At 39.3% G+C, this 21,495-nt stretch overlaps 1 protein-coding gene across 2 annotated transcripts in view; it reads right to left on the bottom strand.

Moving 5' to 3' along the window:
- Positions 1 to 1,718: 1,718 nt before the first annotated feature.
- The window catches only part of LOC127570621 (LIM zinc-binding domain-containing Nebulette-like), a 252,148-nt gene continuing 232,371 nt past the window's right edge, over positions 1,719 to 21,495 (bottom strand). The window contains exons 7-9 of one of the 2 annotated variants that reach the window (XM_052016347.1): positions 20,053 to 20,196; positions 11,891 to 12,015; positions 1,719 to 2,892 (exon numbers count right to left, since the gene is read on the bottom strand). In XM_052016347.1, coding sequence (XP_051872307.1) covers positions 2,716 to 2,892; positions 11,891 to 12,015; positions 20,053 to 20,196 — 446 coding nt within the window. In that variant the 3' untranslated portion in view covers positions 1,719 to 2,715. The remainder of the gene's footprint in view (positions 2,893 to 11,890; positions 12,016 to 20,052; positions 20,197 to 21,495) is intronic. The other variant, XM_052016348.1, reaches the window with a different exon arrangement.

Raw genomic sequence — 21,495 nt, 5'->3', positions numbered from 1 at the left:
GCCACCCAGCTTTGTATCATCAGCAAATTTGTATGTAATGCACCTGATCCCTTCAACCAAATCATTGATATAAATTATGAACAAATGCACTCTAGACACTGTTTAAGTATTTGGTGAGCACTTGAGACACTATGACATTGAAGGCTACACGCTGAGTGCTGTAAAATGGGATTGGTATAGTTGGCACTTGATGGCCTGCATGGACATGTTGAGCCAAAGATCCTTTTCCTGTGTTATGAATCTACAGCTCCCTCCCAAGCAGAAAACGATCTGTTTATTCCTACTTTCTGTCTGGTATGCAAACCTCAATACATGCTAATTTATTATCCCTAATTCCATGTGCTCTAATTTGGTTTAGTAAACCTCTATTTGGCAAATTATTGAAGGCCTTCTGAAAGTCCAAATACAATGGTTCATCCTTATCTGATCTCAAAAAACCTTTAACAGATTTGTCAAACATGATTTCCCTTCCAAAATCCATGTTGCCCCACACAAGTGTACTATTTTCTAAGTAACTTGTTACCAGTTCTTTTAATAACATTCACATATCTTTTTCCATATTGCCTCACAATATCGGAGGCCATTCCATGAGGTACATCCATGCTGGTTCTCAGAACAGTCCCATTAATCTTATTCCCCACTTACTTCCCCTTAACCTGTTCTCTCTCACATGTCCAATGACACTCTCCTCCAATTCTCCTACTAGTCACCTACACTCAGGGTAATTTACAGAAGGCATTTCACCTACCAATCAACAGGTCTTTGGAATATGCAAGGATACCGGAGCACCAGGAGGAAACCCACTTGATCACAGGGAGAACATACAAACTCTACACAGGCAGCACCACAGATCAGGATTGAACCAGGTTGCTGCAGCTAGGAGACAACTGCAGAACCTGCAGCACCACTTTATCCCATGAAGAGGAAACGTAATTAATTTAAACAGTACTTTTCACATCCTCCTTAGGACACAATGAACTGCCATTATGTAGGAAATGCAGCAGCTAATTTGCAGACAGGAGGCTCCCTCAAACAGCAACCTGGAAATCCAGTTTTTTAAAAATACTTATTGGGGATAAATAATGGCCAGGACACCTAGGGTAAACTCCCTTCTTCTACTTCTAAACCTTTACACTTACCTGAGGGAAATGGCATCTCTGAGACTGATGGCACCTCTAACATTGCACCACTCTCTTAACCCTGTATTGGAACAGCAGCCTAGAGTTTTGAGTTCAAGTCAGGCTTAAATTCCTTAAATAAGTGGGTAATTTGTCATCAACTCCCTGGCCAATTTTAGTGAAGTTCCTCTCAGTAATCTTATGAAATGCCTTCTGGAAGTCCATATAAACTACATTCATAGACATCCCCTTGTCTACTTCAGTTACTTACTCAAAAAATTTAATTAGGCTTTTAGGCATGCTCTAGCCTTTTTATATCCATGTGGACTCTCCCTGATAAACAGACAATTTCTCTATATGCTAAATCACTCTATCCTTATAGATTTTGAAAAATTCCTCAACCAGATACTAGAATATTGGGTATAATTTCCTAAAAAGACTCTCTCACCTTTGCTAAATAAATGGCACAGTATTAGTTATAAATTACAAATTTTACATTGTGGGCTTCTTCAAAAATACTTCAATATTTGTGATGTGCATATGTAAAGGACAATAGCTTTATTGCTTTGAAAGAAATACTGACCATTAATCAAAAGAATGAACATACTACGGTATCTTTATTTAATCCTTTGCGGCACTAGTCACAGCATTGTTGTGCCAGTAATACAGAATTGTTCATTCATCAGGATAAAAGTTAATGAGAGCTACCTTATAACCAATTCAATAAACTGGATTATTGACTATCAAGACATTGCAGACAGAGCATGCATAACCAATAACCAAATCAAGCAAAGCTAAACCAAACAAACCCAGATGACATTCATCCAATGGAATCTCAGTTTCTAATAACCCAAAATACTCCAAAATCTAAAAAGCAAAAAAAAAGTCATCTGAAGTAAAACATTATCAAGCAACCTATACACAGTCAATTTATTTCAATGTGAAGAAAACGCTTGAGATATCCACAGTGCATAGGAAGACAGACAAAGTTCCACTAAGGAAATACTTCATGTTATACAGTTGACATTAGTAACCTTTGTGCATCTCACAGGCAAAATACAAATGTGCACGAGTTAGTATTAAGTCTCTCCAGAATTAGCCCACATTCATTTGTAACACACATTATCATCATGATGGATCTCTTGAACTTAAAACACTTTGCAAAAACAAGAATCTGCAAATACTATAGAAGCAACTAAAGTAAAGCTTCACACAGCAATTATTTTATTTGTGGTACTGTGAGTTATGATCAAAGCTGATCATGACCTGTAGCACAAACAGAACAGCTGAAAGTTTCTGTTTCACTGTTAAAGACTAGCATTATCAATGTTGATATATCAACATTATTAAAAGCCTTACTGACTGCAGGAAACCATGGTAATGACAGTTTTCCTTCTGAACGATACGATTAGTCAGTAGGAAGAAGAATTTCTTAGAAAGTCTCAAGAGTACATCATTAATACAATAATGAAAAGCTATTTAGATAGTAAATAGGATTTTAATATACTTAACAGAGTTATCTTTCCCTTTCAATATTTTAATTACCATTTAGTGTAATAAAAATAAAGGCTTAAGCACAAACGGTGAGAAACAGGGTTCAGTGAAGAGGTTCAACATAGTTTGCTGGAAGCATTCCAGTTTTTCCAGTTCTCTGGACAGTGCCGTACATCCAACCCTCATCAATTGCTTGTACATTGATGATATAATCACCATCCTTGAAGGAAACCTCATCCTCATCAGCAGCAGTGTAATCATACATTGCTCGGTATGTCCTCTGTATTGAAAAGACAAGTAATTAGTGTAGTGAACATTTGCTAAATGAAAGTTTCACCCAAGATACAATTGGCAATGAAGCTAGACCTAGCAGTCATCTATTAAATATACGACTCACACCAAAATGATTTAAGCTGATGAGAAGCAGCTTCCCACCCCCACCCCCCAAATGATAGAAATAATGATGACTGTGAACCTGACTGAATCAAATTTGGCAAGATTGTGAGAATGGTTTAGTGCCACTTGGTGAATACAGCAATGGTTTGTAAAGACATAAATAATAATTAGAGAAGTTTTCAGAAAGAGCGCTTTACTTAATATAACTGCATTCACAAGTGTGGGCGAAACTTGTATAGCAAATCCTTATGTTTGTAATTATAGTTTACATTGGCAGTCTCACAGCATTTTACTTTCAAGGAGTTATTTATTTTCTTTGTTCAATGTGAAAGTATCCCAAATGAAATCCATCAAATATTTTACTTAATTAGAAAACTGCTCCATCAGCTACTTGTTAACTTTAAAAAGGTGACTGGCATTTGGAAAGTGGCAAAACCAGTTACCATGTGCAGAACTCGATTTTTCCTGTCCAGAAAGGGTTTGGAACAGGACAGTAGAATCCCAAGGCAGGAAAATATGTTACATCACTAGATGCAACAGGGGGAAAAGTCATGGGATAAAGAAGAGAAATAGAAAGATTAGAGAGAAGTTGGGAAGGACTGGAAATAAAATAAGGGAAGCAGACATATTATTCAAATTTTGTGAAGAAACTTGACCCCCTTTGGAAAATAATGCAACAGATTTTGTAGCTAAAAGAACATAGCAAGAAATTCAGATGCTGGAAATCTGAAGTAAAAACAGAAAATGCTGGAAACACCAAGCATACAGCATCTATGGAAAGTATTACGTACTAGCAACAATAGAAACACACCGAGTCATGTATAAGTGTTAGAAACTATTTTAGTAGTAACTACTTGTGATAATAAGAAAAGTAAAAATGTTAGATATCAAACACAATCCCCAAAACTAATAAACTCAAAGTGTGTGTGTGTGGCAAATTCCCAAACTCCAAGTCTAGGAATAGTTCTCAAAGTTCAGTTCAGCAAGTCATCAGGGGAAACGTGAGCAAAGGCTTTTGCAAAACCACCGTTGACTGAAGACAAAACATAGAAAGAATATAGAGAGAAATTACGAAATCCACATGTTCCACGATGGAACCCATATGACACCTCAATTGTATGGAAATATGGTACCTTTATTCAAGGCAGCATGGATAAGCCAGGTAATGACAAGCCAGTGAGTCTAAGTTAGTGCAGGGAAGTTATTGGAAAAATTACCGGATGAATCTATACTTGGAAAGACAGCAGTAGGTCAGGGATAGGTGGCATGGCTTTGATGGTGGGAGATCCTGTCTGATTAATTTGATTGAATTTTTTGAAAAATTAACAAAATATATTGATGAGGGCAGTATGGTTGATGTTGTCTACATGGACAACATTTAAGGTCCCACTTGGAAAGCTGGTTCAGAAGGTCAGACAGCCTGGGATCCAAGGCAAGTTGGCAAATTGGATCCAAAGTTGGCTTGGTAATAAGAGACAGAAGGTGATGATGCAGAGTTGCTTTTGTGATTAGAAGTCTGTGACCTGAGGTGTACCACGAGGATCAGTGCTGGAACCCCTACTATTTGTCATATTTATTAATGATTTGGATAGTGGGAAACTTCCCCATAACGGAGATGTATAAAAACAGAGGTCACAGATTAAAGGCAAGGATTAAGAGGGTTAGGGGGGATCAGAGGAAGAATTTTTTCACCAATTGGTTGATGCAGTCCAGAACACACACTGCCTGAGAAGGGTAGTGGAGGCAGGTATTCTCACAACATTTAAAAGTGATGAATACTTGAATCACTAAGGCACAGAAGGCTACGGGCCAGGTGCTGGTGAATGGGATTAGTACAGTGATGTTCTTAATGGCATGGTGGGCCAAAGGACCTGTTTCTGTGCTATATGGCTTGGTGATTCTATGATACCAAGATTTAACAGAGAGAGAAAAACTGAGCCAATATCACAGATGAATGAATTACAGCAGAAATAGCCAGTTTTGTTTGAAACTGAGAAATTGAGTTCTTAAAATTGTAGGATCTGATATTAAATCCAGAAGACTGCCACACAGAGTCATACAGCACAGAAAAAGGCACTTTGGCCCTACTGGTCCATGCCGACCAAGATGCCCATCCAAGCTAGTCCCATTTGCCCAAGTTTGGCCCATATCCTTCTAAACCTTTCCTATCCATGTACCTGTTCAACTATCTTTTAAAAATTGTTATTGTACCTGCCTCAACCACTTCCTCCAACAGCTCATTCCATATACGTACCATGCACTATGTAAAAAAAAGTTGGCCCTGAAGTTCGTACTAAATTTTTCCCCTCTCTCCTTAAACCAATGCCCTCTAGTTCTTGATTCACCAACCCTGGGGAAAAAAAACTGAGTGCATTCACCCTATCTCTGCCCCTCATGATTCTATAAGATCGCCTCTCAGTCTCCTAGGCTCCAAGGAAATAAGTCCTAGCCTGTCCAATCTCTCCCTATAACTCAGTCCCTTGAGTCCTGGCAACATCCTTGTAAATCTTTCCTGCACTCTCTTCAGTTCAACAACATCTTTCCTATATCAGCGTGATCAAAACTGAACACAATAATCCAAATGCGGCTTCATCAGCATCTTGTGCAACTGCACCATAATCTCCTATACTCATTGCCCTGACTGATGACGGCAAGCGTGCCAAAGGTCTTGTTCACCACCCTGTCTACCTGTGACTCCACTTTCAGGGAACTGTGTACCTGAACTCCAAGGTCCCTCTGTTCTACAATACTCCCCAGCACCCTACCATTCATTGTGAAAGTCCTACCTTGATTCGACTTTCCAAAATGCAACACCTCACACTTATGAGAATTAAATTCCATTTCTTCTCTAGTCTTCCATAGTATTTTTGGATATACCTGGTCAGGCCCCAGAGATTTGTCTACTTTTATACCTTTTAAGACATCCAGTACCTTCCCTATAGTAATGTGGACTATCCCCCAAGACATCCTCATTAACTTTTCCTGGTTCCCTAGTCTTCACGCCTTTCTCCCCAGTAATAACAGAGGAGAAATATTCACTGAGGACTTTGCCCATCTCCTGCAGCTCCATACAAAGATATCCAATTTGGTCTCTCTAGTTACTTTTTTTCCTTTAATATACATAAAGTCTCTTTAGATTCTCCTTATGTCTCTCTGCCAAAGTGATCTCATGCCCCCTTTTTGCCCTTCTGATTTCCTTCTTGAATATATTCCTGCATCCCCGACACTCTTCCAGGGATTCATTTGATCCCAGTTGCCTGTACATGACCCATGCCTCCTTCTTATTCCTGGCCAGGGGCTCAATATCTCTTGTCATCTAGGGTCCCCTACTCCTGCCAGCCTTGCCTTTCACTCTAACAGGAACAGGTGGACCTTGAGTTCTCGGTATCTCACTTCTAAAAGCCTCCCCACTTGTCGGAGGTCCCGTTGCCTGCAAACAATCAACCTTCCTAAGCTTCTGTCTAAAATCATTAAAATTCGCCTTGCCCCAATTTAGAACTTGAACCTTTGGACCAGTTCTGTCCTTTTCCATAACTATTTTAAAACTTAAAAACCATGGTCACTGGTCCCAAAGTGCTCCCACACGATCACTTCAGTCACTTGCCCTGCCCTATTACCCAAGAGTAGGTCGAGCTTTGCTCTCTCCCTGGTAGGACTCTCTACATATTGCCTGAGGAAACTTTCCTGAACACACTTAACAAATTCCACCCCCAGCTAAGCCTTTAACACTATGGCAGTCCCAGTCTATGTTAAGAAAGTTAAAATCCCCTACTATGACAACCCTATTATTCTTGCAACTCTCCACAATCTCCCTTTGTTCCTCTAATTCCCATTGACTACTTGGGGGCCTATAGCACAAATCTAACAAGGTGATCATCCCCTTCTTATTTTCAGCTGCAAACATAAAGCCTCACTAGATGACCCTTCAGTAATTTCATCTCTGACTACTGCCATGATGTCCACTTAATCAAAAATGGAACTCCCCCTCCTCTCTTCCCTCCACCTCTATCCTGCCTAAAGCACTTGTACCCTAGAAAATTAGTGCTGGGACTTCAACCATTCACTATATATGTTAATGACTTAGATACAGAGGTCAGTATGTTGCAGCAAAATTTGCTGACAGCACAAAGACAGATGAAAAACAAGTTATGCAGATGTCATAAAGAGTCTGCAAAGTGTTACGGATGGATTTAAATGTCATCCTCAACCATGAGGGATTGCCAGTGAAGGTGGTGGTTAAATGAGTGGCCAAAAGTTGGCAGATGCAGTTATATGTGGAGAATTGAGGGGTTATTCATGTTGGAAGAATAGAAAAGCAGCACATTGTTTAAATGGAGGGGTTCTACAGGATGCTACTAAGGCACATGGGTGTCCATGGAACAAAGTTCACATGCAGGTTTAGTTTTGGTCTCCTTACTTAAGGAGGAATGTACTTGAATTCAGAGTACTTGAATTCTTTATTTCAGGAAAGGTTCACTAAATTGATTGCTGGGATGAAAATACAACTTTCTGAGGAGGATTGAAAGGTAGGTGCTGAGGGGATATCAAGAATGGAGGCTGAATCAATTAATATATCCAGTACAGAGAGAACTGAATTTTAGTTGTTAGGGAAGCAAAAGATTATGGGAACAGGCAGCAAAGTAGAGCTAGGCCAAGATCAGATTAGCCATTATCTTTCTGAATGGCAGAGCAGATGTGAGGAGACATATGGCGTACTACTGACCCTGCTTATTGTGGTTTCCAGCCGGACACCCAAAGCACTTCAAAGGCAATTACATATTTTTGAAATGTAGTCTCTGATGTGCAGTCGGAAAATGCAGCAGTCATTCTGCACACGTCAATTGCTTACAAACATTATGTGATAATTAAGCTGCCAATTCATTTTAGGTGGCATTGTGCAATCTTTTATATTGACCTGAGAGGGGAAAATGCTGACCGATATCTCATCTGAAGGGCATTAGCACATCTATTAAAACAAAGTACAATTCTTGTATTGTCAACCCAGATTAATATGCTTAGTTCACTAGCATGGAGTTTTAACCCTTGACCTTCTAGCTCAGAGGCAAATGTCCTGCCACTTACCATACTGATTAATCTAAAATTAGGTAACACTGAGTCCAAAATATTTTTAAAAATTGCAAAGCCTTTATATATGGAAATGAAGGCCTATTATGGTGCAATTTCTGCATTTCTTTTAATTCAGATGTCATAAAAGCTATTAAATAGATGCTGAAAAAAATTCCATACACTCACTAATAATGAATAAATGATGATCTGCTGACTTCTAAAGCTAAACATGTGTTAATAAAAATACTATGTATTTATTTTTCCACTATAAAGGAGAACAGCATCATGACATTTCCTTCATCAAAGGCAGGAAAATGGAATGGCTGCTTAGTAAATTTCCATGAAATATGACTTAATCTAATCATTAAAAAATCCAAAGCAACAGTGCCACATCCAAAAGAAGCAGCAACAGTTTTGTTATGATTGTAAATTGTGTTGAATAAACTGAAGGTTTATTGTTGAATAAACTAAGGTTAGCAAATGCTTATCACAACATCATAGAAAATGTGTGGCACTGAAAAAGGCCTTTCAGCCCATGGTAACTGTGTCAGTCATAAATGAGCTATCTCACTATCCCCCATTAAGTCCATAGCTCTGCAGCTCACAACACTTCAAATACACACCCAACTACTTTTTAAATGTGCCCTCTGGGTGAAAAATCTTTTCCTCATCTAATCCTTCTGTCACCTTAAATCTATGTTTCTTGGTTTCGACCCTCCTGACTTCCAGTGCTGTCTGTGTGGTCTTTGCACATTCTCCCTGTGACCATGTGAGTTTCCTCCAGGTAAACTAATTTCCTCCTATATCCCAAAGATATGCAGGTTGGCAGGCAAATCGCCACTGGTGTATAAATGAATGGTTAAATCTGGGAAGGGATGTGGGTGGGGGGAGTTGATGAGAATGATGGGACAATAAAATGGGTTAGGGTAGGATTAATGTAAAAATGGTTGTTTAGTGGTCAAAAGAGGACATGGTGGGCCAAAGGGCCTGTTTCTGTTCTATGTGACTCTATACCTCAAGGTCCTTCCTTTTCACTCCATATAGGCTCCTCATTATTTTATGCACCTCAATTAAGTTTTCCCTCAGCCTGTTCTGCTCCGAAGAAAACAACTCTCGCTTATCCAATCTTTCCTACAATTTTCCAGTCCTGATAATATTCTCGTAAATCCACTATACCTCCTCTTCAGTATGTCACCAAAGACTCTTACAAATTTCTATAGATGTATGGTGGAGACCATTCTGACTGGTTGCATCACAGCCTGGTATGGAGGATCCAATGCACAGGATCAAAAGAGGATGCAAAGGGTTGTAGACTCAGCCAGCTCCATCATGGGCACAACCCTCCCCACCATCCAGGACATCTTTAAGAGGCAGCATCCATCATTAAGGACCCTCACCACCCAGGACATGCCCTCTTCTTGTTACCATCATCAGGGAGAAAGTACAGGAGCCTAAAGACCCACACGTAACAATTCAGAAACAGCTTCTTCCCCTCCGCCATCAGATTTCTGAACAGTTCATGAACACTACCTCCTTATTCCTTTTTTTTTGCACTATTTACTATTTAATTTATAATAATTTTATGTCTTTGCACTGTACTGCTGCCGCAAAACAACAAATTTCACATCATATGTCAGTGATAATAAATCCGATTCTGAATCTTTCCGTAATATGGTGAACAGAACTGTTCACATTACTCAAGTTGCGGTCTTAATGCCACGTGCAATTCTAGCTTGACCTCTCTGCTCTTATATTCTATGTTTTAGCTAAAAAAAAATTCTTTTTAACCACCTTATTGATGGCCAAAAGCTTCAATGCTTCTCTTATCCCATGTGACTAATATTCTCATACTTATTGTATATTCCTTTGCCTTGTTGCACCTCCTTAATATATTTCCTTAAACTTCTCTGGATTAACTTCCAGAGTAATTCTATCCCAGCACAGTATGTATTTTAGGAAATGTAAATCTTTTTAATATTTAGCATATTTGTTTTGTAATTTAATCTTTAAATAATAAGCGCCTCCAAAAATATGTATTTTCCTTTAAAAGGGAAAGCAAATGCAGGGGTTGATTTTTATTCTGTGTTCTCTGGCAATTTATACACCAAAAATTTATAGCCACTAATATTTTTTGTTTGATTTGACCTGGTACCGACAGCCAGGCAGAATGCTGCCTTCCTCCATGTTTCACATCAATGAGCTAGGTTTGGAATTGAAAACACATGGCTTAAAATTTTGAATGAGCTTGAGGGTCATGGCACCTGAAGACCTATTGCTGGCTCAAGAAGGCAAGTAAGCAACTTGATTCTCTTGAAGTCTATGGCTTCTTAAGAATTCTCAAGCTGCTCCAAAGTAGTGTCCCTACTGTTTTAATGAAGCCATTCTTAGAGACTCTACATTAATAATATCATGGGGGCAGAATTGGAGACAAGAAGCCTTCATTCACCTGACTTCAAAGATAGTTTCTCAATAACATCAATGAATAGATTATTTTTCTTCAGAAAATGGGGAAAATAACGTGAGAATGATATGCCTTATATATGGAATAATAGATTATTAGAAATGCTTTCAATCCTATTGTTAGTCTTCAAAAAGATGACATCTGAAGCTTGAGATGAGATACTGCTTTGAAGTGACAACAGTATTTCTATTATAACATAAATTACATATTATGCTGATTACATGAGCCATTTTGGCTTAATTTGCTTTCACGTGCAAGCATGGACTTGTTAATATAGAACAAACATCAATAATTATTAAAGAATCCCTTTCCATAGAATAATAATATAACTTCAGAACTCTACTTATGCTGAAATCAGGTGACTTCATGAATAGCTTCAACTAAGTTTCTGAAAGTGAATCTATGCTGGTACATTACTCCATGCTGTAAATCCAGGAAACTCACTTGAGGTAGCTTTTTTGCTTGGGAAACTGGGCCATGTAAATGAATGGAGAACAATGCTGTTAACATATCTTGGATGTGGCACAAACAATGGAAAAAAAATCTAGGTTTTCTGAGAATTTCACTAGGGGGATAAAGATGGGCAAAAGTTCCAAGAAATGTTTGGCCACTACCTACAAAATGCACTTCTGACGCATTAAAGTATGTTTAATGAATGTTATCATATGATATTTTATTTCAATCAGCTCAGAAACAGTAAACTCTGCAATATGTTCAACAAAATATTATTATCGTAACAAATTGATCGAAATTGTTTTATTTTAAAAAATTCTGCATTCATGCAATTTCAGCTGAGATTCAGAACTAAATTAGTTGCTCTAGATACTTGGTGAATTGTGTTCGTAATCATGCCTGTGACATGATAGCTATTTTTGGTGTTCAAAATCATTTGATAAATTTAATTTGGTATATTCAAAGTGAGAAGTTTTAGGCCTATTCTATAACATAGAATTCTTCATGAATCAAGTACCCAGTACTTCCATTCCATAAACCAAAAAAATGACAATAGTGGTGTTATGTAATTTAGTTCAATAAACTGCTTAATGGTGTTTATGCTTTCAATACACATTTGTAGCTTCTAAATACTCCTCCAGCTAATCATTTTTCAAATTTAAGTTATCTGGCAAGTGGCCATTTCTACCCAAACATGTAAACACAATTCCAACATGTTAAGACAAACGATCTATCACTTTACCTTTCAGTAACACAGTTGGGAGGTGTATACTCGTGGTTGAAAAATAAGGCATTCAAGATTAACAGGCAAAGATTAACATTTTTAGAAGAACACTGATAACCAATCTAATGGAGAATAAAACAGAAGAAGGTGAATTTTTAAATTGGAGAAGACACTTACCATACTGATTTGATAAGGAAGAGAATGCTGTGGCCTCACAGAGGATACATTGGACTGATGCATATAACCATATCCAGGAGAATGAGGAGAATGCATCTGCTGGTAAGCTCCAGGAAGCACAGCAGCTAATTGATAATAAAACAATGTCAAGGTCTAAAATAAAGTGTTACAGTTTCGGCACAAATTTTAGCACGGTTTAATTTTGCATTTGTATGTATTCGGGTAAAAATTAAAATCAATCATTCTGAATAAACTCCAGCTGTCTTGCTCTGAACTCCACTTGGCTCTTGGGGTAAGATCCATTGTTTTCATCTGTGCTATGGATAGTAAATTTAAAAAAATAAAATAATTACAAAAGGATTAGTGAGATGGAAAATGAATTTTCACCAAGAGAGTATTGGGAATGTGAAACTCAATGCCAGAACGGGCAATAGAGAAAGAAACTCTCATCATATTTAAAAAACACTTAGGTGCGTACTTGAACAGTCATGACCTGCAGGGCCATGGACCTAATGCTAAAATGCAGGACAGCACAGTCACAATGAGCTGAATGGTCTTCTTTTATGTCATAAATTTTATATAATTCTTTCTAAATACTGCCCAAATTCAGGGAGCCAGGAAGATCAATGTGTCAAACAGCTTTATACATCCAATCAAGACCAAAACCCTGGTACCATTTTCCTTTGTCAGTCCTATCACACGGCAGTGCTCCATCCATTGCTGAACTTAAGGTCTTGGATGAATGCTTCCTTAAAGAAGAGGAATTTGCATACAGCCATGCAGTGTGGCCATTAGCAGCAGCTCAGGCTGTATATGGTTCAGCTTCCCATTGCTCTATCTCATCATGCCTGGCAGCAGTTAAGGGTAGCTGACTGATGGGCAACTCTCCAAGGGCCTTGTCAAAGATGTCAGTGGTGGGAGCACAAATTTGGTCATCCTGAAAGAAAACAGCAGAATTGTACTCTACAAAGCCAACACCAGTCACAGAGCCAGGCTTGAAATATGCTGCAGGACAAACTGCTAAAGTGCACTAACCCCCTACTAAAGTCACCACCAACAGTGGAAACAAGAGCTGTGATGGTAGAAGACCGAGCTTGGATGGCAGGAAGCGGAGCAAACATGACAAAAGTCAGAGCCTCCCCTGCAGCCCTCATGCATTGGATAGCTTCTCCCCAACCTGTGACCACTACCTTCAGATACTGCAATGTGGTCAGGGAAACAAGATTTGACGCAGAGCTGGTCACCATTTCAGCGTTGAAAGGGATGAGCTCCAGGCTCCACAAATAAATGCTTGCAAGTTTGAAAATGGATTTCCCCATGCACTTAGATAACTTACAGGATTTCAGATACTTGCATGCAGCAAGATCTAGATAACATTCAAGTACGTGCTGATAAGTAGGAAGTAACATTCATGCCACAAAAGAGCTAGGCAATAACCATCCCCAATAAGAGAGTCTAACCACTTACCCTCAATATTCAAAAGCATTACAGAAGCTCAACTGAATGAACTACCTAAATACTGTGGCTGCAAGGTGGAATACTTTCAGTTACTTGGATAACACTCAAGAAGCTTGATCCCATCCAAGAAAAAGCAGCCCGTTTGATTGGCCCTCCACCCAACACCCTTAACATTCATTCCCTCCACCAATGTTGATGAGCAGAGAGACCTTGGGGTCCTAGTTTATAGCTCCCTGAAAGTGGCAGCACAGGTCAATAGGGTGTTGAAGAAGGCATACGGCATGCTTGCATAGAATATAAGAGTTGGAATGTTATGTACAGAGGACATCCACAAGGATGTTGCCTGAATTGAAGGACTTGACTTATGGGGAGAGATTGGATAGGCTGGGCTTGTTTCCCTTGGAGCAAAGGAGGCTGAGAGGTAACCTGATAGAAGTGTATACGATTATGAGAGGCATAAGTAGAGTAGATAGTCAGAATCTCTTTTTTCCCCATAGCAGGGGTATCAAAGAAAAGAGCATAGGTTTAAAGTGAAATGTAGGAGTTTTAAAGGAGGTCTGAGGGATAAGTTTTTTTTATATACAGAGTGGTTGATATCTGGAGCTCACTGCCAGAGGAGGTGGTGGAGTCAGGTATAATTACTATGTTTAAGAGGCATTCAGACAGACACTTAAATAGGCAAGGCAAAGGAGGACACAGACCTAATGCAGGCAAATGGGATTAGTGCATACCATTTACAGACTATTTACAGCATTCACTTGCCTCAGCTATTCTGATTCAGTCCTTTCTGAGTCCTCCAGAGCAGAACTGGTGTAAGATCTCACTCTCAGGAAGTTAGTATATGAGTAACACTTCTCTTGTCAACCAGCTAAAGGCTACTCATGCACGGGGACTGAATATATGCAGGTCCTGTTTCTAAATAATCCTCTACTATCCAGCATCTGAGCTGATGGATTCAAGTATCAGGTGCAGTGAGCCATAGAGTCAGAACTGTACAGCACAGAATGGGAGAGTTTGGTGGGGGATGGGGGAGGGGAGAGGGAGAGGGAAGAGGGGTGTTGGAGTAGTGGTATTTGAGGAAGTGTAGCACCCCAGTTGTCGGTAGATTGGATTTGTTAATATATTTCTATCAGGTAGCCCCTCAGGAAAAGTTGAGAAGTTTCTTCCTATACTGAGACAGCTTGCTCAGGCTTCACTGCTGCCATCATGTCTCATCGCCATAGCATTGCAATCAAGGGTGTCTTCTTGGTACCTAAGTATTCAGAATCTTGCCCCAGATGTCTACCTATATGCCCGATTTAGCATCAGTAGACCAAAATGCCTGTTCTTGTCTGTTTGCTGCCATCCTTTCTGTCAGTGTTCCCCAGGCTGCGCAATGACTTTCAGCTGTCATCAACCTATTAACAGGAACACATGAATTAACGTAGTTTAAGTTCAGCTGGGCATGTTACTCCTGGATTCTCCTGAAATTAAACGCTACTGGCACCGAGACAAACTAGTGTGGTCCCACTCCGCCGGTGTTTGTTTATTTTGTGCAGGACTGAATTTTTAAGTCCTTACATTAAATTGGGAGCAATCTCGTTCAGTTTAAGACAGAGTCTGTGGAAGAGTACATTATTTCAATTTTGTGTTGGGTGACTTCTTTGCACAGAATCTACAATCCCATTCTCACTACTAACTGTACTTCCATCTGCATCTTTCCTTACAAAAACCTCAAACCTTTCACCACATGTACTGTCAAGCTGTCCAACATCCAGTCCCAGAGAGCCACATGTTTCTCCAGACATTGGGAAGATGATGTACTGTCTTTGACTGCAGCGACAAAGTCTCTACTCTTGCCTGGACATGGTCTCAGGCTGAACAAGATCATTTGCAATTTAATATATTATTCTCTTTCCTTTTCAGTTTCTATAATTATCTTGTAAAGCTCTGTAAGATAACCTCTCAGGTAACCCCTTGCTTGGTGGGAAGTTTCTTCTTCATTTTGTCGTAAAAATCCTCTCATGCTTGAAATCATCCTTGTGGTTGCTTCCTTCAGTGGGTTCATTATTTCCTGGCTCATCAATTCGATCATGACTTTTTTGGTTAAGCAGCTCATCATTCTAACTCTTTAATTCATTGCTGTGTGGGATAGGTTGGCCATTTTCAAAGTTGTATCCACCAATACTTCCTACTCACTTACAACTCCTTAATTTCTTCAACACTATTCATTAATTACATGCGTGTTGAGCGGTAAATATGACAAAACATGATATTGTAAAAAAAAATCTGATAAATGTTATTGTTTTGAACCAACATAATCAAAAATAAAATTAAAGACACACTAAAGCAGAAAGAAGAAATGGTAATTTAAAATTTGCTTACTTAGGAATGTAGAAACCCTGACTCTTTCACCAACAGACCACCAGTTAATTACTCCAAATAGCAAAGTTGTATTTTCAACTGGAATAAACAATCATGCTGTTTTTGGAGGATTTAATGAACCATTTGGTCTGAGCTAAATGCAATGCTCCTATTCTCTTGGGAAATAATACTTTTAAGATTATGGAGAAATGGCAAAGACTTGAGAGTGACATTTTGGGGAGATATGATTAAAGATGATGGAAGTAGCCATGTAGGTAGAATAACCTACTTCAGTGCCAATTGAAAGTGGTACTAATTCCATAGATCAATACATATCAGGCTAGCTCCTGTATTGTACAAAACATCCGTGAGAGTTGGTAGCAGTGAGGGAAGGAGGATGGTGATCATACACATCAATGACACTGAACGCTATTAATGGGACTGAATTGTTTTCAAGTCAGGTCACCTTTAAATGTCACCAGCATGCTTCAGTTGTGGAAAAAAAAGTACTAGTTTTTGGGAAGATGGAGTGTGTCAGGGTGCTTAGTGAAAAATCAGCTGATTCCCATTCTGAGGTTAAGTCTGGAAGGTGGGGAGAGCTGATCCTAAGGGGAGTTTACACAGACCACCATCACGCAACAGTTTCTTTTGCTAACCTAGGCAATGCCCATTGCTCCTCCTCACTCCACAAGCTACATTATTTCCCTCTAAGGATCTCTGATCAGGCACTCAATATTTGGTACAAATACATACAAGTTGCTTCTTGCAGAAACCAAGTGGCAGGCTGCTCACTCATTTACAGCCATAGCTAAATACTGCATTAGGTGGACTTTCTTTAATGATTAAACAACTAAGTGCCCTTTATCCACTCAAACCCACCCATCCAATTTTCAATGGGCAGACAGATCAAATCAGGGCAAATGGTAATTAAGAATTGTCCTTATTTTCCTAAGAAAATGCCTATTCCTAAACAGCCTGCTTACTACTGCTGTCAAAGTTTACTGATCTCAATGAAACTAACTCAATGGTTGAATTAAAATGACTGACTAAACAGATAAGGTGGTGTGTGTGTGTGTGTGTGAGAGAGAGAGAGAGAGAGAGAGAGAGAGAGTGAGAGAGAGAGAGAGAGAGAGAGAGAGAGAGAGGCACAAAAAGAGAGTGGTACAAAAAGAAAGGGAGACAGAAAGAGAGAGTCACAGAGAGAGAATGAGGGACAGAATGATGGTGTACCAGGGTGTGTGCTAACCAATCAGCTGGGGTTTTCACTAACATCTTCAACCTCTCCCTGACATACGCTGTTGCCCCTACGTGTTTTAAATCAACAATCATTGTGCCCATTCCTAAGCAAAAAATGTGTGCTGCCTGAATGATTATCGCCCGATTGCACTTACACCGATCATAGCCAAATGCTTTGAGAGACTGATTTTGAAGCACATTAAACGTGCTATCCCTGCCACCATGGACCAGCACCCGTTTGCCTACCGGGCAAATAGATCAACGGAGGATGCAATTAGTCTCGCCCTCCATACTGCTCTGGCGCACCTGGAAAGACCGGACACATATGTCAGGATGCTCTTTTTGGACTTCAGTTCAGCCTTTGACACAGTTATTCCCAGCAGACTAGTGTCCAAACTCCACAGCCTGGGCCTGAATACAACAATCTGTAACTGGATTATGGACTTTCTGACCAATCGTCCGCAGACTGTCAGGTTAGGAGGGCACATATCTTCCACCCTCACCCTGAATACTGGTGTTCCCCAGGGGTGTGTGCTGAGTCCCTTCCTGTATGCCCTTTTTACTCATGACTGTTCATCCGTCCATGAAACAAACACCATCATAAAGTTTGCAGACAACATGACAGTCATTGGTCTGATTATGAACAATAATGAATTGGCATACAGGGATGAGGTACAAAACCTGACAGCCTGGTGTTCTGCCAACAATCTCATTCTCAACACCCAAAAGACTAAAGAGATTGTGGTGGATTTCAGGAAGTCAAGGAAGATAGATCTTGGTCCAGTGTTCATTGGTGGCGAGGCTGTGGAGAGAGTCTCCAGTTTTAAATTCCTGGGGGCATACATCACCAAGGACTTTTCCTGGGCAATACACACCTCAGCTGTCATTAGGAAGGCACAGCAATGCCTCTATTTTTGAGGAAATTGAAGAGAGCCAGACTGTCTCAGAACATTCTGGTGAACTTCTACCAGTGTGCGATGGAGAGCATCCTGACATACGGCATTACTGCTTGGTATGCCAGCTGCACTAGGAAGGAGCAGAAGGCTCTGCAGGGGGTCATCAAGACAGCCCAAAACATCATTGGGACTTAGTTACCAGCGATGGAGGACATCTATCAGGCTCGATGTCGGAGCAAGGCTTTAAACATCATTTGAGAACCAGCTCACCCTGCTCACTACCTTTTTAAACTACTCCCCTCTGGCAGGCGATACAGGACAATACATGCACACACTCCAAGACTGAAACACAGCTTTTTTCCCCAAAGCTGTTAAATTGTTGAACATGCACTGACACCTCCTATGCATACATACACATATTATGTCTTCCCCCTTTTACCGGCTGGACTCATCATTGTGTTATTTAATATATTGATATTGATATGCTGCTGATTATCATTATTATTACTATCATGGTTCATTTGCACACTGCCTTTTTATATACTTTATATTTGTGTAAGTATGTTTGTTTTATTTTATAGTTATAATTGCTCTTAGCAATTTACTGTTTTGGTTTTTATCAGGCAAGGGAGTGCCATCGTAATCTCGTTGTGTTGTTGTTGCAACAATACAATGACAAATAAAGAAATAAACTAAACTAAAAGTAAAAACTAAAAAAGAGACCCATAGAAAAGAGGCAGAAAGAGAGAGAGAGACAAGCAGAAAGAGTGAGACAAACAGACAGCAAGAGAGGGAGAGAGAGAAAGAGAGAAAGACACACACACACACAGAATGAGAGAGAAATCCACAGAGAGACAGAAACATGTTCTAAAGAATATGAAGCAGATCAGAAACACAATTTTACATCCTTAGTCATATGTATGGTTTTGCACCAGAACAAAGAATTTTCTTACTCTTCTTACTCATAGCAATGACAGTTCTACCAAATCAACTTGCCAGAATTGACACATGGGTTAGCCACAAAGTAAGTTGTATTTACTTTTTTTCTTTGCCAATTAAACTTGACAGTAAAAGGAGGGAAAAAAAACACTATTTTGATACATTCCAGATGGTGTCAATTCTCTTCTTCCTGTTCAAAATTCCCACTGCTTTTATAAGTGTACATACCAAGTTGTCCAAAGACGGAAGTAATTTTCCTTTCATTTTTTTTGCATTTCATTGTTATTCTTGTCTTCAATTTAGCAACACTGATCTTTCTTCATCAGGTTCTTTCACAATGACAACTTAATCACCAGCCTTCAGATCACACCACCGTTCAAGTCCTGTACTACTCTGTCCACAAACTCTAATCATTTAACACCTATGATTCATTAATGGATATTTTGGGAGGTACAAAAATTGGTGAAAAGCATGAACATCTTTATATTGCAAGTGTTTACTTATTATTTAGCCCTTAGTTAAACAGTGTGACTTGGACTAATCCTGATTCAGAAAGACTAACAAGCCAAAATATGCTAAATAGAGAAATGACAGCATCAAGCACATAGCCAGAGGTAATGTAAGGTCAGCATTTATTGCCCACCTCTGCCCACATTCCTGGAACCATTCTTACACAGCTTAAGCTGTGCTTTTTTTAAGCTTATTCCACACATGTTCCCAATTGTCAAGCTGATACTTCATGAGTAATTTGAGACAGCAAACATCAGAATCAATACTAAACTTTGACATTACTATCGAAAAGGTTGTCACTCATTATGTTAGTTAAAACGTGTGACTACTGTGCATCAAGCAAAAACTGACTGATTTATTTTTTTTTAATTTATACCGGAATCAAAAGGCACTTTAGTGTAACTTCAACCAAACCTGCCCAGTGAGCAAGCGATGGAGTCGGATGAACTCTTTGTCATACACTTCCCTGCTTTTACTTTTCACTGAAGTTATGGAAAGAAAAATCATGAATCTGCAAAGTAAGTGCCTAATCCAAAGTAAAATATAAAGTGCTGGAAATACTCAGGAGATCTGGCAGCATCTGTGCAGGGATGAAAAGAATTAACATTTCAGATCAATGAGCTTTCATTGTAACTACCTAATCCAATCCAGATATCTTCTCGCTGGGCAAATTAGGCTAAAAGTATACAAATGCAATTCCTCTTTTTAATAACAACATACATCCATGTGCTTTACATGCAGTGGTGTGCAGTGTTAGTACTGAAATTGATGCTCATGTACCTCCTTCTTCGGATAATTCCAGGGTATTTTCACTGTAGCTGGAGAAGGTTGGATTAAGCTCTGTCATCTCTGACCTTTCATCTCCAGCACTTATGCTACCCACACCTGTGGACTGAGACTGTTTACTATAACGTTTTGCCTTTTCTACAGCAAGAAAAGCATAAAAAGGAAAGCTGATGTACAACAGAATAATAGCAAAAAAGTAATCAACTTCACCAACTTTAAATACTGAATATAATTTTCTCCAAAGTTCTAAAAGAAAAATATTCTCTTTAGCCCTTGTCAAGAACTAATTATCATTGCTTAACTACAACGTCAACACAGGGATTTAATGTATCTACAACTTCTGGTAGATTTACAAGCCTTCTGCCAGAAGATTCTGGCTCTGTCTTCTAGCGGCAATGGTACTTTCCAGTCCCAAAACAATAGAAACCCTTGGCTACTGCAATCTTTGTGGCCCCAACTTCAGATCTAGATGGCTATTTGGAGTTCAATTTGTCTGCCATAAAGAATTACTAGCTCACAATTTACTCCTTACAAGCCAGTACACATTCTTTTGTAAATAAAATGACACAACTCCACCAGTTACAGACAATTGTAACTCCACCAGTTACAATTTTCTCAAATAGTAACTTGCAGTAACTCCTATTCATGCACAATAGGATCTTAAACCAACAATAAGTAATGAAAAGGTACATAATGCTGTGCTTGCTTTAGATTAGTTCCTGAGGTGTCTCCTGCAGACTCAGTGTAAAGCCTAGATATGTGAAAATTAAAGATCTTATTAATGTCTCTAATTAATACTACTACTTACTGCTATGAGAAATGATGTGAAAAGGAAAAGCACCATTTCCCTCCTATACAGTACAAACCAAGCAAAAATTACTATGCCTGAATATTCCAATGTATCTTAATGAGTGTAGTAGCAGGGTGCCAACAACCATTTCAGATCAATAGGGCAGCAAATTAAGGATTCAGGTGGACAATCAGTGCAGAGTTGGTTGAGAGGGTTGGTAGATGAAGGGTATCTAATTGACTTAACTGATAGGGATCTCACTTCAGCATTTCACTCCGGGGGAAAAAAAAATAAGCATTATGCAAATGAATTTCTAGGCAGTGAAGTCTATACACCACATCTTATGATTTCCTTGCTATGCAAGTATAAAGTGGAACTGCCTATTATTGACGTAAGCACATCCAGGCTTTTGTAATGGAGATACCGGCTTCGATATTTGTTTCTAAGCACAGAGATGGTGGTAAGGTTGTCCTGGCATTCGGGAAATTTTGGTTGGGACTTAAGTCTGAAGTAGAGAGACTAATGGTGAGGTGGATTGGAAAGACCAACAGGAATAGGAGTGGCAAAGGGAGTTGCAGAAGATTGTAGTTGGATACAGGAGGGACCCTGTGGCTCATGGAAGTGAAGGTGGAAGCTAAAGGAGGTGA

This window comes from Pristis pectinata, chromosome 5 (genome assembly GCF_009764475.1).
Source record: "Pristis pectinata isolate sPriPec2 chromosome 5, sPriPec2.1.pri, whole genome shotgun sequence".
In the NCBI taxonomy this organism is placed as follows: domain Eukaryota; kingdom Metazoa; phylum Chordata; class Chondrichthyes; order Rhinopristiformes; family Pristidae; genus Pristis; species Pristis pectinata.
This window is presented reverse-complemented; position numbering and strand designations above follow the sequence as displayed.